At 38.3% G+C, this 14,481-nt stretch overlaps 1 protein-coding gene across 3 annotated transcripts in view; it reads left to right on the top strand.

The window, feature by feature from the left end:
* PLXDC2 (plexin domain containing 2) overlaps positions 1 to 14,188 on the top strand; it is a 425,372-nt gene extending 411,184 nt beyond the window's left edge. For all 3 annotated transcript variants that reach the window (XM_010859897.1, XM_010859896.1, XM_010859898.1), the window contains exon 14: positions 12,672 to 14,188. In XM_010859897.1, the coding sequence (XP_010858199.1) occupies positions 12,672 to 12,788 (117 nt within the window). In that variant the 3' untranslated portion in view covers positions 12,789 to 14,188. The remainder of the gene's footprint in view (positions 1 to 12,671) is intronic.
* Positions 14,189 to 14,481: the final 293 nt, after the last annotated feature.

Consider the following 14,481-nt stretch of genomic DNA (forward strand, 5'->3'; position numbering starts at 1 on the left):
TTGACGTACTCCTTTTCCTATTTGGAACCAGTCTGTTGTTCCATGTCCAGTTCTAACTGTAGCTTTCTGACCTGCATACAGGTTTCTCAAGAGGCAGGTCAAGTGGTCTGGTGTTTACATCTCGTTAAGAAGTTTCCACAGTTTGTGGTAATCCACACAGTCAAAGGTTTTGGCATAGTCAGTAAAGCAGAAATAGATGTTTTTCTGGAACTCTCTTGCTTTTTCAGTGATCCAACGGATATTGGCAATTTGATCTCTGGTTCCTCTGCCTTTTCTAAAACCAGCTTGAACATCTGAAAGTTCACGGTTCACATACTGTTGAAGCCTGGCTTGGAGAATTTTGAGCATTACCTTGCCAGCATGTGAGATGAGTGCAATTGTGCGATGGTTTGAGCATTCTTGGGCAAAATAGTGCAGTCAAGGACTGAAAAATTCTTAGGAAAGAGAGACAGAGATTAATTTAATCAGGGGGAGTTTCATTAAAGAGACAGTATTTGAGCAGAGTCTCAAATGAGTGCCAGGCTGTGGAGGAGGAGATGGCATTCACATGCAAGTAGGGTCTGTTATGATTTTACAAAAATGTTAAATCAAGGAAGGTTCAGATTGGTTGGTTTATTCAACTGTATATTGGTATCTATGGTAAGTACTGGGAGTAGCTTTAATGCAGATGGAGATTACATGTGACAGATTTTGAAGAACTAACTACAAAATCTGGGCTTCACTCTACAGGCAGTCAGAATCAGTGATGTAATAAAGAAGTAGAAATTGAAAAGGCATTAGGGAAATGGGCTGGAGACAGCTGGAGAAGAGAGAAAGGACCCACACAGGAGAGCTGGAAGGCTGTATTTGTAGTTCATGTGTGACATGAGAACTGGGAGCTGAAGTAGGGTATTAATAGAAGGAATGGAATGAAGCTAATTCAAGAGCCATGTGAAGGCAGAAGACAGAATTCAGCCATTTTCACCTGCTTAATACTTTGTTTCTGAAAGTGCCTTCAGTTAATTTTCTTTGGTTCTCAGTGAGATCCGTAAATGTAGTCATTGTTGTACAGAGAAGGTAACTTGAAGAAGTTAAGCAATTTCTAAAACTCCTAGAGCTAATTCATGGTAATGGTAGAGAGGATGTCCTGATTCTTTGCGTTGAAAGTGTGGGATGAAGAAGAAAGAAGCAAAGATAATTCCAAAGTACAAAATCTGAGAAACAGGGACATAAAATTTTCTGGTTATTAGAATTAGAAACATCAGAAGACAAAGTTAGCTTAGGAAAGAAAGTGAGAGGGGTGGATTTTAAGCATGTTTGTTTTGAGCTGATGGTCAAATCACAGTTGGGCCTCTTCAAAAAAGCAACTGAAGGGAAGGAATGGATTAAGATAAAGCAGTCAGGTGAGAAAATATGAAAGTTACAACAGTGAGAATTGAACTCCAAGAGAATAAAGAATGCCACTGGGAAGAGGGATCAGAGAGTTCATGGCTCTCTTAGGACATCTTAACATTTAGCATTTAGAAACCAGCAAAGGAGACAGTTGATTTAAAAAAAAAAAAGAAAACAAAAGGAAAAACCCAAATGCGAGAATATATGCCATCTTAGAGAACCAGCAACAGGGAGAATATTAGAAATGAAGAGTACCCATCATTATAAAGAGCTCTAGAGACGCCAAAGAATTTGAAGCAATAAAAGGTACTAACTTGACAAAGAGATTGTCATCTGTGAGGATGCAATTTCAAGGGAAGGTGGGGACATCAGATTTAAGGGGCGAAAATGATTGTATAATGTGAAGGCAGAGGATTCAGTCAGACATTCAAGAGAGATTTAGTAATGAGGCCCCCCCCCCCCAAAGAAAATCAAGTAAAAGCAGTTCTTTGTTTTTCTGATGTTGAGTGTAGGCATAAGGTAAAGAAAAAAAAAATGAACTTTTTTTTTTTTAAGGTGCACAGGATTGAGTAGGAAATGCAATTAGCTATGCCATGGAGAGAGACTATCATTTTATTTCAGACAAGAAGAAAGGATCAGTGGATATGAAGTCTTTAGTGAAGAACAAGGGGAAGGGTTAGCATCTTAGTGGCTTAATCTTCTCAATAAAAATGGTGATGAAATACATGATTGAGAGAGAATTGGAACTGGATGGAGTTTGGGTGCATCATACGGATTTAACAAGAGAAGAATGAACTTATCACTGAGTTCACAATTGAAAGAGTGTGATTCTGATCTCAGGTGGTCTCAGCCTGCAGCAGCTTGAAGCAGGGTTTCGGATCCTGGCCAGAGAGTGAGGTCAGGCCACAGCAGTAAGAGCGGTGAATCATAGCCACTAGACCAGTGATCAGTGACAAGGCCCTGGCCCTTCATTGTTGCAGAAAAGAATTCCCACAAAGATAGTGAAATAAGTAAAGTGTTTATTAGGAGGAAAAGAGGAGTGTGGAGAGACACACAGGGTGACTCAGAAATAGAGTCACGCCCCGGTGGCAGTTTGGATCACTTATGGGGGCATTTCTTCCAGGTTTCCTCTGGCCAGTCATTTCTATTTGCCTGATTCTGAGTCTGTATTTCATTTATCCTAGGATCCGCCCATGTGCACATCTCTTAGCAAGATGGATTCCAACAAAGAGGCCTATGGGTAGATTGACATCACTCCCCTTTTGACCTCCAAGGAGCTTTCTAATCAAGAAGGTCTCCTTGACTTTGAGAATGAGAAATATGTGGTCTCTTATCTTTTATCTGGGCAGGGCTCAGCCTCTCCAGTTATCCTGTTTTATGGCGTTTCTGTCCATAGGAAATGAACTCTATCTGCTTAGTCTGGGGCCCATCTATCTCCTGCCTTAATCCTTTAGGGCTGGCTTAGCCTGAATATGTGACTTTTTTCTGCAGTAGTGTCACTGCTTAGAGTCTGGAATAGGAAAATGTAGAGGATGAGAATTTAAGATACAGCTGGAAGAACTTAATCTAAAGGAATTAGAGGTAGTGCAGTGCAGGGAGATGGCCAGGCCTTGGAGATGGCTGTTTTGAGATGAGACACGATGAGCAATATAGAAGAGACAGAAGTGGATATTTTCAAAGTGATCGGGGAGGAATTCTGAGGAAGAGAATGTTGAAGTTTTTAAAGTTGTTGCAGGGGATAAAGTAGAAGAGAAAAAACAAAGCACACAAAACCAGAGGCTGAGGTTTTCTAAAGACCTGGAATGAGTTCAGCCAGTAGCCTCCAGGCTGCACTGAGAGTTTCATTCTGTCCTTTGCCTTCATGTTCAATCTGCTCATAAAAGCATCTCTGATGACTCAAATCCAAAGGAAGGCCTCTTTCCTCCAAACTCATAAAATTTACTTTCAAATACTTTTAGCACATACTTGATTTTATACTGAGTAATCAAATCTCTTGTCCGTATGTTTTTAGCTTTAAGTGAATTCAATCTTTTGTATGCAAATACCTTATTTTCCCTAAATATACTTTAAATGCCTTGAGTTAGTGTTGTGTTTTACATATAGGTGCTTAAATAACAATTTTATTGGCTGACTGAATGCACTTATACCCACATGAATGCACTAATAGTCACTATCAACCAGTCATTCTTATTTGGGGCAACAAAATGCCCAATAATGGGTTGAAATCAAAAGAGAAAAGAAGACTCTGGATGCTAGTATCTCACAAGGCATAACTTGGAGAAGAAGATCTGTGCAAATCGATATGAGTCTCTTTGTGCCTTATACTTTGCTAGACGTGGTGGATCAATGTGGAACCAAGGACAGGGCTTTGAGCACAGTCACCCCCAGGTTCAGGTCATAAGTGGGGAGGGGAGGGATTGTCTACAGAGAATGGCAAACCAAAATAAGCTAAGATTTTTCTTATCACTAAGATTCTAAATTGTGTTAAAAACTTTTGCTGATCTAAGGTCTAAAGAGTTGATTCAGTCACTGTTGAGTTTTGCTAACACAGTATATATGTAAAGTTCAACTCAGCACCTTTTTTTTTTTTTTTTTACTTTTCCTTTAGTGAATATTGTCTTCTACATGAAAGTTAATTCAGAGAACCCCCAGTTGCATGCTTGGCACCTGACAACAGGCTCAGTTGTATGCATTCATTTAGAGGATGAATGAATTCTTATGAATCATGAACTCATAAAAGTCTAGTCTTTTTATGTGTTCAGAATCAACAGGTCTCCAACCCACCAGTACTTCAAGCATCTGTGTTAGAACAATAGATTCAAAATAAAGAATGACACCATTGTGTTTGTGAAGACAAAAAAAAAGAACTTGAGTCACGTCAGTTCTATTTTTACAAAGTGCAAATCATTCTCTGAACCTGGTACTCACCCATTTGGCAATATTCCCTCATGTGTCTTTTCCACCTTTTTTCAAAAATACATTGTCATTCTATTTTACCATTTGTGCAGTAATATTTGTTTTGTATTTTTATTTGTTTTTTGCTGATGTGATTACATCTATGAAGTTCAAAACAGGAAGGTTTTCACTGTCTTCTTCTTTTCCGGTCATTATTATTATTCATTTCCTTTTCCAATTATGACTAAAAATAACATCTTGCAGAAGAGACAGATGTTACGTATGAAAGCGATCTACTCCAGATGTCAGATCTACTCCAGATTGGCAGTACACACTGCCATGGCTAGTTCAGGGTTGAACAGATATGACGCTGACCTGAAGGACAGATACGTACGGTGCATGTATACAACCACATAAGCGATAACCATGTGAGCTAACCTGTGATAAGACATGTAGCTAAAATATCAGGAAATGTCTGTGACAACATAGCAAGATGAAAAGTAACTTCTAATCTGTAGGTGGAAATCCAGAAAGCTTTCTGGGAAATAATATGAAATGGATAGTGTTTACATAAGTAAAAATGATGAAGTAAGTGGCATTCCAGGTAAGGGGAGCCACAGGCAAAGGCTCAGAAGTAGGAGAGCATGTGATATAGACATGGAAAGTGGTTCTCAACCCTTACTGTGCATCTGACTGACCCGGAGAACTTAAAAAAAAAAAAAAAATCCACTGCCTGAGCCCCAGTGATAGATTCTAAATCAGTTGGCCAAGGTGGGCTTTGACTTCAATAATTTTTTTTAATTTCCCCAAGTGAAATTCCCTGAGATCCAGTGGGCTATATTTAAAAAAAAAAAAAAAAGGACATTGTTTGAAATGTATGTTTGCAAGATTTTTCTCCCCGTATTAAAAAATTTCTTTCCCTAATTTAGCAGCCAATAATCGTTTAATTTTCATTTTATTTTGTTTCTTAATTTTTTATTTTATATTGAAGTATAGTTGATTAACAATGTTGTATTAGTTTTATGTATACAACAAAGTGATTCAGTTATGCATGTATCTGTTCTTTCTCAAATTCTTTTCCCATTTAGCTTATTAGAGAATATTGAGTGGAGTTCCCTGTGCTATACAGTAGGTCCTTGCCAGTTATCTTTTTTTTTAATTTTATTTTTGGCTGTGCTGGGTGTTCATTGCTGCATATAGGCTTCTCTAGTTGTGGCAAGCAGGGGCTACTCTCTAGCTGCAGTGCATGGGCTCAGCAGTTGTGGCGCATGGGTTTAGGTGACCCTAGTCTTGCCTGGAGAATCCCAGGAACGGTGGAGCCTGGTGGGCTGCCGTCTATTGGGTCGCACAGAGTCGGACACGACTGAAGCGACTTAGCAGCAGCAGCAGTAGCAGCCGCAGGCATGTGGAATCTTCCCAGACCAGGGATCAAAACCATGTCCCTGCATTGGTAGGTGGATTCTTAACCACTGGACCACCAGGGAAGTCCTAACCTATTTTAAATATATTAGTGTGTACACGTCAGTCCCAAACTCCCAATCTATTCCCTCCTTTTAAAAACTTTTTATTTTATATTGGAATGTAGCCAGTTAACAGTGTTGTGATAATTTCAGGTGGACAGCAAAAGGACTCAGCCATACACTTATATGTATCCTTCTCCCCCAAATTTCCCTCCCATCCAGGCTGCCACATAACATTGAGCAGAGTTCCCTGTGCTATATAGTAAGTCCTTGTTGGTTATCCATTTTAAATATAGCAGTGTGTACTTATCAATCCCAAACTCCCTATCTATCTATCCCCCCTTTAAGGGTACTTTATCTTTTAGAAAATCATGTGAGTATTATGATAGTTTTGTTATTCCCAGTAAATAACCATTCTTCATATGCTTTGGGACAATTTTCATTTGGGGTATGTATTAACTATGGTTATAGTAATTAATTCTTCAGGATTTATCCATAACACAGTTCTAAAATGAAGGGAACAGACCACTGGGAATTCATAATTTTCGGTTGGAAAAGAGGCAACTGCAGGATAGTAAAACAACTTTCACGTGAGGAAAAGCAACTCAAATAGGATGAGTAGAGACTGTGCAAAAAAACCCCAAAACACCCAGGCTTTGTTTCACACAAGAGTTATTGCTTAGAATTCTTGGTCACACCAGAAGCCAGACAAATCCATTTGAGTTCTCTTTTTAAGAAAAAAGTAACCTACAGTTTTTGAAGCAAAGAGACACAGCCACAAATAGGAGTCATTTACTTTAATTAGATTGCAAGTTTGACTGTCCAGGGCCCACAGATATAATATTGTGTTTTCCTGTGAATTTAGGGTTGCCAAATCAAATACATGACACTTAGATAAATTTGAATTTCAAATAAACAATGAATAATTTTTAGTATGAGTATGTGCCATGAAGTATAGTTTAAAAATATTACTCATTGTTTATCTGCCGTTCAAATTTAACTGATGGCCTATAGATCCATTTGCTAAAACTGGCAGCCCAGATTTATAAGTGAATATAACCTGTGTTGAACTAATATGCAACACAAAATAAGGAGATGAAATGATTCCCTTCCTCTGGACAGTCAAACGTGATCAAAGCTAAATGTGAAAAGGCTGACCACTGGTCATACTGGAGTTTCTGTGAAGGTATGTGGAGATCCAAGTAAAGTCAGAGTTCAATATTTTTCTCCCAGCCACTATGGAGAACAGTGTGGTGATTGCAGAGAGCAAAGCAAATCATTGTCCTTGCAATTCCCAACATGCTGTGGACCAGCAACATCAGCATCACCTGGGACCTTGTTAGAAATGCAGAGTCCCAGACCTCGCCCAGGTCTGCCGAATTAGAATCTGCATTTTAACAAGATGCCTTGTGATTGTCTGCAAGGTGAGAAATGCAGATCTAGTTCGATAGTTTCCGAGTCCATGCTCAGGCACAGGATCCCCCAGGGCTCAGGAAGTGTGTAAGCAGGGCTTCGTCCATTGTAATGAAGAGAGACCTTTACTCTGAGTGATCCTGTCTGGGCTTCAGGTAAAATTTCATTGGAACAAATGGTCTATGGTTTAATTTTTTTTTAATTAAAAAAGAAAAAATTCTTAGAAAAAAATTATCTAGTTCATTTCCTTTTCCAAATGGGGAAACTAACAAAACACTCGACTGTGCCTGAGTCCTGTGCTGGGAAGTGACAGGACCAAGATGCTGTCCACGCCTCAGAATCTCAGCCTCCTTCCACTTCTCCCTGTTTACTAAAGAAAGCACAAAATACTAGAAATCTCAGAACAACTGCTTGTCAAGCACCATCAACCACCACAGGTGTCTTCTAGCTGGGCCTGGAAGTTCAGAATTAGCCTCTTGTCTTTCACACTCATGTCTAGTAACTGCTTTTTTCAAGGGTTCATCTAACGCATAAAAAGCACTCTCTGCTTTGCTCTCTGAGCTTGAAGACAAGTCTCCAGCTGCAGTTTTGTGTACATTGCTAACGGAGGGTACCCTGCAGGTTTGTTTGTGGATATTTCAGCTAATTATCTCGCCGCAGACCATTGAGACAGATCTGAATGACTGTTCAGTTAATAGTTCTGAAGGAGTAATTAGGGAGAATACCTGCCTGCATGGCCCACCCCATTGCAGACATATCAGCATGAACATTTACTTCTGAATGTGATGAATCGCATAAATAATTCTCAGAAATGAAATTAGAGAGCACCCATGCATTACACACAGTCATGTTTTAAGCCATGACATCCTGCATCTCTGTAATGAATTAACAGTACAGTCTGGTTTGAATTTTTCAATTTTCAGCATACATCCTGCTCTGTTAACAAGTGACCCTGTGGCCCCCATCAGTTTCTGTAACAATTCGAATTAGCCATTCTAAAAAGAACACAGACTGGGACGTGTTTAAGCCTCAAGAAAGAAGTATTAAATGCTGGGTTGTGACCCATCCATCATATTTCGTGGCAGAGCCAGACATGATGCCCAAGTTTCTAGATCCCATTTGTCTACTGGATAGATGCCTCATGGTATCTACCAAGCTTAAAGATAAGGTTGGTAGTCGCCAACCTTACAGACTGTTCTATGAGAACTAAACATTGAATCGTGAAAGTCAGAGAACTGACCCCTTGTTTTCATTTGTAAGGAAATTCTCTGAGCAACTGCAGATTGACCTAGGAAAACAACTTCAGTTAGGACTAATTTATATAGATTTCAGTTTAGGGATCCTAAAAGTTAGTGGAGGAATGTAGGAGGGACAACGATCAGAAGAACCATGACCCGGAGAAGTTTTTAAGTAACTTTTCTCCCCAGTGTTCAGTTATCTCAGGCAAGCAGGTATAAGGATCCTACAATTTTAGAGGACAGATCCCCAAATATCATTGTACAGATAAGGAAACAAAAGCCCAGAGAAATCAAGTGATTTATTTAGGATCATTTAATTGATTTGTGATATGTGGAAGCATTCTAGAAAGGAAGCAGGATTTTGATAAACTTATTACTCTGTGGCATTTTTAGGGTTAAAATTGAGATATCAAAAACTGGTAAAAGAATGTAAAATCAGACCAAGTGCATGACAATTGCTAGATTTCATTGCATGAAATCAGACCAGTTGCATGACAATTTCTAGATTTCATTGTAAATTTTGACATAATATTATGGAAAATGCCCTCTCTTTGCATCTAGTCAAAAACTGTAGAAGTAAGTATAAATCTTTCCGTTTTGTACATATAAAATAGGAGTCTTGAATAATTTTGTAGTTAGATAACAACCTATTCTGTCTTGTTCATCTTTAGAATGCTTATTTGAAACCTAAATTAAGTCTTACCCCTTTTACCCTGAAGAAGTTTTTATCTTCCATATGGAAACCATGTTTTATACTTTTCTTTGGTCATATGCCCTTCAAAACAGCATCTTGCACCATGTTAGACATTTCAGATATTTTTAGTAAATAATCTGCACATTCTCTTTGGATCAATAATTTCACTTCTGTGAGTTTATAAAAGGAACTAATCAGAAATATTCCTTTGAGGTTAGCAGCAAAAATATTCACTGGAGCATTATTTATACTATCAAACAATCCGGAAAAAAAAATCTCAAAATCAAATTGACTGTATAACTCATATTGAGTTATATGTAGTATGCTTTTCCATGCACTAAAAGTAATTTTGTAGAGGAATAGTTCATAAAATTTTTTGTGTTCTTAATTGGAAATAAAGGAGTTCATAAAACAGCATCTGCTGTGATTTAGTGTTTCTAGAAATGAGTATAAGTGATATACACAGATTGAACCAAATTATGTGTGGGTGGTGGAATCTCTAGTGATTTTAAATCTTGTTAGGGTGTTTTTTTCTCTAATGAGTAGTGGTAAGATGAAAGAAAATTTTTTAAGGACATGAAATTAATTCAGAAAATACGTTTGTACTGTGTTAACAGTGGTAGCTTCACTGTACTTTCTATTTTGAGAACCTCTGTGATGAGTTCACAAAGAACATGGTAAACATTATCAATAATCCTGCAACTTTTTCACCTAAGACAGAGAATTAATTATTAACTTAGTAATTCTTAGAATTCTTAGTAATGCTTAGAATACTGAAGTTGTTGTAATGTCATAGTTTAAGATTGAAATAAAAATAGAACTATGTTCACAAATTTCAGATAGGTTGTACACAAAGTAATGAATTTTAAGGGCTAATTTCTATAGTGGGAGAATTAACTTTGGAAGTTGGTAGCTCTCATTTTAAATCTTGGATCTGCCATTTGCCAGCTTTTTAGGTTTGGGTACAAGGTAAAGGATTGAGTTGTACACATTAAATAAGATCATGTGTGTAAATCACCTTCTAACAGCATGAAATATGATTAATTATGTTTGATAAAATGTAACTTTCCCAGGCATCATCATCAACAATTCTCATCAGTGGTGTTCCTTTTTATTTCTTTAATTAGATAAGTTTGGCATTGTGTAGGTTTAAGGCATACAATGTGTTACTTTGATACATTTATATATTGTAATATGGTTGCTGTTGTAATGATATTTATTTCATTGCATGCTTATAGTACAATATTATTTAATACTCATCACAAGTGTATCCCCTTACGTACTATCAATCTTATCTCCCCATCTGTATTACCTGGTAACCACTGTTTGCTTTTTTCTTAGGTCTGACTTCTTTAGATTCCACAGAGAAGTGGTATCACACAGTTCTGGTCTTTCTCTGTCTGACTTACCTCACTTGGCATCGTGTGTTCAAGGTCCGCCCATGCTGTCACAAATGACAGGATAGCCTCTTTTCTCATGGCAGAATAATATTCCATTGTGTATCCATACTGCATCCTTTTTTATCCAGTCATCCATGGCTGTGCACCTGGGATGTTTCCATATCTTGGCTATTGTGAATAATGCTGCCATAAACATGGGAATATAGTTATCTCATCAGACTTCCGTTTTCATTTCTTTTCGGTATATACTAGAAGTCGAATTGCTGGATCATGTAGTAGATTCATTTTTAAGTTTTTGAGGAACTTCCTGATTGTTTTCCATAGTCTTTGGGCCAATCTACAGTCCCACCTATAGCGTCTAAGTTTCCCTTTCCATCACGTTCTCACCAATACCTGCCATCTCTTGTCTTCTTGATGATAATCAGCACTCCTTTCTAATGGTCACCTGTAACACAATGTCTTTATGGCCTGAGTGGTAAATCAGTGCTAGTCCATAGGGCTGTACTTGCCTGCTGGACCCATGGGCCAAATGGGCCTTGTAAGGTAGAGCTTCAGAACAGACAGTGGTGCTGCCTGACTCCAAGAAACACAAGGGCAGCTGTGCCCTAAGAAGCCCTGTTGCGAAGTAGCTGAAATCAGAGTGGGGGTTATAAAGAGTGAGTACACGGAGGACTTCCCTGGTGGTCAGTGGTCAAGACTCTGCACCTCCAGTGCAGGGGGCTTGGGTTTGATCTCTTGCCAGGAAACTAAGATCCCATGTTCTGAGGATCTAAGATCCGGTGCAGCCAGGGATTTTTTTTAAAGAACGAATGAGCATATTGGCATTTTCCCACAACAGGAGTGACCATAAATTACAGTGTCCATCTCTCTAGAAACATTTATAGTTTATATCTCTAGTATATTTCCATTGATGATGATTTTTAGTTGCAACAAAGACACTAAATTGCTATTTAGCCCTCTCAGTTTTACCTTCTTTTTTAGGAAAATAAAGATAATTCAGTTTCACTTACATAATGGGACTTAACCAGCTAATAAATATAAAGCATTTTGACCACATAACGTTATAGAGACAGTACTAATATTATTAACAGGCAAGATGCAATTACCATGACTGGTATTTTTCCAGAAGGTAAAGCTAATAATACTCATTCCAACCTGATGGGAAAACTCTTTTACAGCCATTAATCATGACAGTGGAATGTAATTGGCCGATCTAGAAAGCTACCAAATGCCAATATACCTAACCTGATATTTAACATTTTTCACATTAAAATTCTTAGGTAGAAATAAACTTCCTTTAATATTTATTGGTTTATTTACTCCAAAATAAAGGTACTCTGATAAATGGAATAGTAATTTCTGGTGCCACTATGGCTGAGAAATGCCTTTTAGTGTCTTCTGCTGCTGTAACTTAATAATTTATTTCATCACTTCTGTTTGTAAATCACAAAAGGTTTGTTTGATAAACATAGGGTTAGGGAGAAGTGTCAATACAAGTAACCTGTATTTTAAGACCATTGTCTGTATGTGCAATTATTTACATGGGTTTGAGATTATTCACAACCTCTGACGTTGGATTCAGTTTTCAGGGCATGACATCTGTTCATTTTCAAACACAAAAAGTCATCTATGGGATGTCTTAGCTTAATAAATTAATTCTTAAGATATTAAGGTGATTGATCTTTCAGTTTGGTTTTTGCTAGGAAGTCTAAGCACCAAATTTGAAGCACACTTCTAATAACTGTGCAGAATTTTATGGTCTTAGGTTTTTTGAGTGAATTAATAAATGAAATGAAGTGATATCACTATTTACTTCTAAAGAGAAGGTGTCCATGGTTATATATTAAGAAAATTTGTTTTTCATGACTGTTCATTTTTGCTTAGTTACATCTGGACATTTAATGGAGTCTTCTAGACGTAAATATGCATAAAGCATAAACCATGTCTTTGAGAAACTCTCAATCCTTTGGGGGGTAGCTTTGGCCAAGGGACTGTCATCTGGGACGTGCTGGTAGTGCCATAATAGAGAGTCAAGCAGGGTGCTTTGGGCATGTGTAATTTCAACTGTGGTGGTAATGAGATCATTTAATATGTTGCTACATTTAATTCAGAAGTTCATCTGAAATAGTTGGCAAATATACTTTTCTTATGATGTGACCGGTACCGTGCTTTTCACTCCTTTTGCATTTTTCTGTTTCAGAGACGCCCAAGCAGATGGCCAGCAATGAAGTTCCGAAGAGGTTCTGGCCATCCTGCCTATGCTGAAGTTGAACCAGTTGGAGAGAAAGAAGGTTTTATCGTATCAGAGCAGTGCTAAAATTTCTAGGACAGAACAGCACCAGTGCTGGCTTACAGGTGTTAAGACTAAAAATTTGCCTATACCTTTAAGACAAACACACACCCACACACACACACACATACACACAGGAGCCCTAAGCTGCTCTAGCCAGAAGGAGATGAGATTTCTGGACAAGCCCAGCCCAGAAAGGGTTAAAAAATTTTTTTAAACTTATAGAGGATATCAGTTACCACTGAACATAAAATTCCCTAGTGGAATGACCTCTATAGTTCACTCAGCACATCTCCTGTGGACTTATCAGAAATATGACAAGATTACAGTGCTGTTGGCTTAAGGTGCAGGGTGCAAAGGGATCGAGAAAAAAAATAATAATAAAGCTTTAGTTCACAAGGGATCTATACCTTTGGTTCAAATATTCTTCTCTGATAATTGTGTTCCAAAGCCTGAACCCATTCACTCAAAAGAACAGTGACAGATATTTCCAGTTTGCTGAGAAAAGTAGCTGATGCAGGGGCCCAAACAGACACAAAAGAAGAGATTTTGTGTCTTTCCACAAGACACGTGGCTGAAGGATTTTGTTTTGCTGGTCTAGACCCACCTGTTCCAACCACCAGACCCACCTGTTCCAACCAGTTCGCTACTTTACAGGATGAGTCTTTTATCTTTCCAGTTCCGACTTGGCCTCCCTCTTCCTGGATGCCTTCTGTGTAAGCAGTGACAGGATTGTAGCCTTTTAGCTAAGCATGAGGACAGAGGGAGGGACAAACGAGGCTTCTGGTTCCCCCCACCCCAGAGTAAAACATCTGATTGGTTTTCAGAAGCATCGCCTCCACCTCCCAACTGTGAAGTCCTGTGAAGCCACAGTTGTTCTTGGCTGAAGGAAACAGAAGGACACAGTACCATGAGTTCCTTAATCATTTTTGAAGCAAAAATGTTTAAGGGATTCTAAGCATATGAGGTTTTTGGTGTTTTGGTTTTTTTTTTTTAACTGTTTGCTGTTTCAGTCTGAGAGGCCCATTTCATTGTCGATTCCTATCTAAGAAGGCTTTCAAGTCAGCATATCCCTGGTGAGAAAAAGAGCGAAAAAACCCTGCTGAATCATACAGTAATTTTCTTTAAAGCACATAGTAGTTACATAAATATATATATATAAATATATTTTTGTTTATAACTAACACAAGGCAGGCTCTTGTGACTCAGAGTGCATTTTGTCATCAAGACAAAACAAATGCGAGATGCATTACTGCATACTTCCATAGAGTTGTAAAATAATCCTTAATATTAGAATATTTTTATGTCACTTAGTGGAAGTGGTTCAACTGGTTGCAGCACCGATCGATTTTCCTGCCTGTTGGAGCCGCTCTCCCGTTCATATCAACCCCTTCCCTCCCTGGAAAAATAAAGCAGATGCAAAAAGCTCCTTAGATGGATCTGTTGTTTGCCCTATAATCACAGTCCAGATTTTGAACCATCCCTGTGAGTGAAGACAGGAAAGGCACCCTCCACCCCCAGAGGAGGAAAGTGGTTAATATATATACTGAGCTCCTAAAGTTTGAATTCAGGTACTGTGTGTACAATTTTATCAACATCTCGACCCATGAAACTTACATGTTGTGCCAAGAAGCTGTTGGTTCTCATAAGGTACCCATGTCCAGCATTTGCAGATTCAGGTATCAAGAAGCAGAGCTGTCTCGTAAGTAGCACTTTACTA

The sequence above is a fragment of the Bison bison genome, unplaced genomic scaffold (genome assembly GCF_000754665.1).
Source record: "Bison bison bison isolate TAMUID 2011002044 unplaced genomic scaffold, Bison_UMD1.0 scf7180017864461, whole genome shotgun sequence".
In the NCBI taxonomy this organism is placed as follows: domain Eukaryota; kingdom Metazoa; phylum Chordata; class Mammalia; order Artiodactyla; family Bovidae; genus Bison; species Bison bison.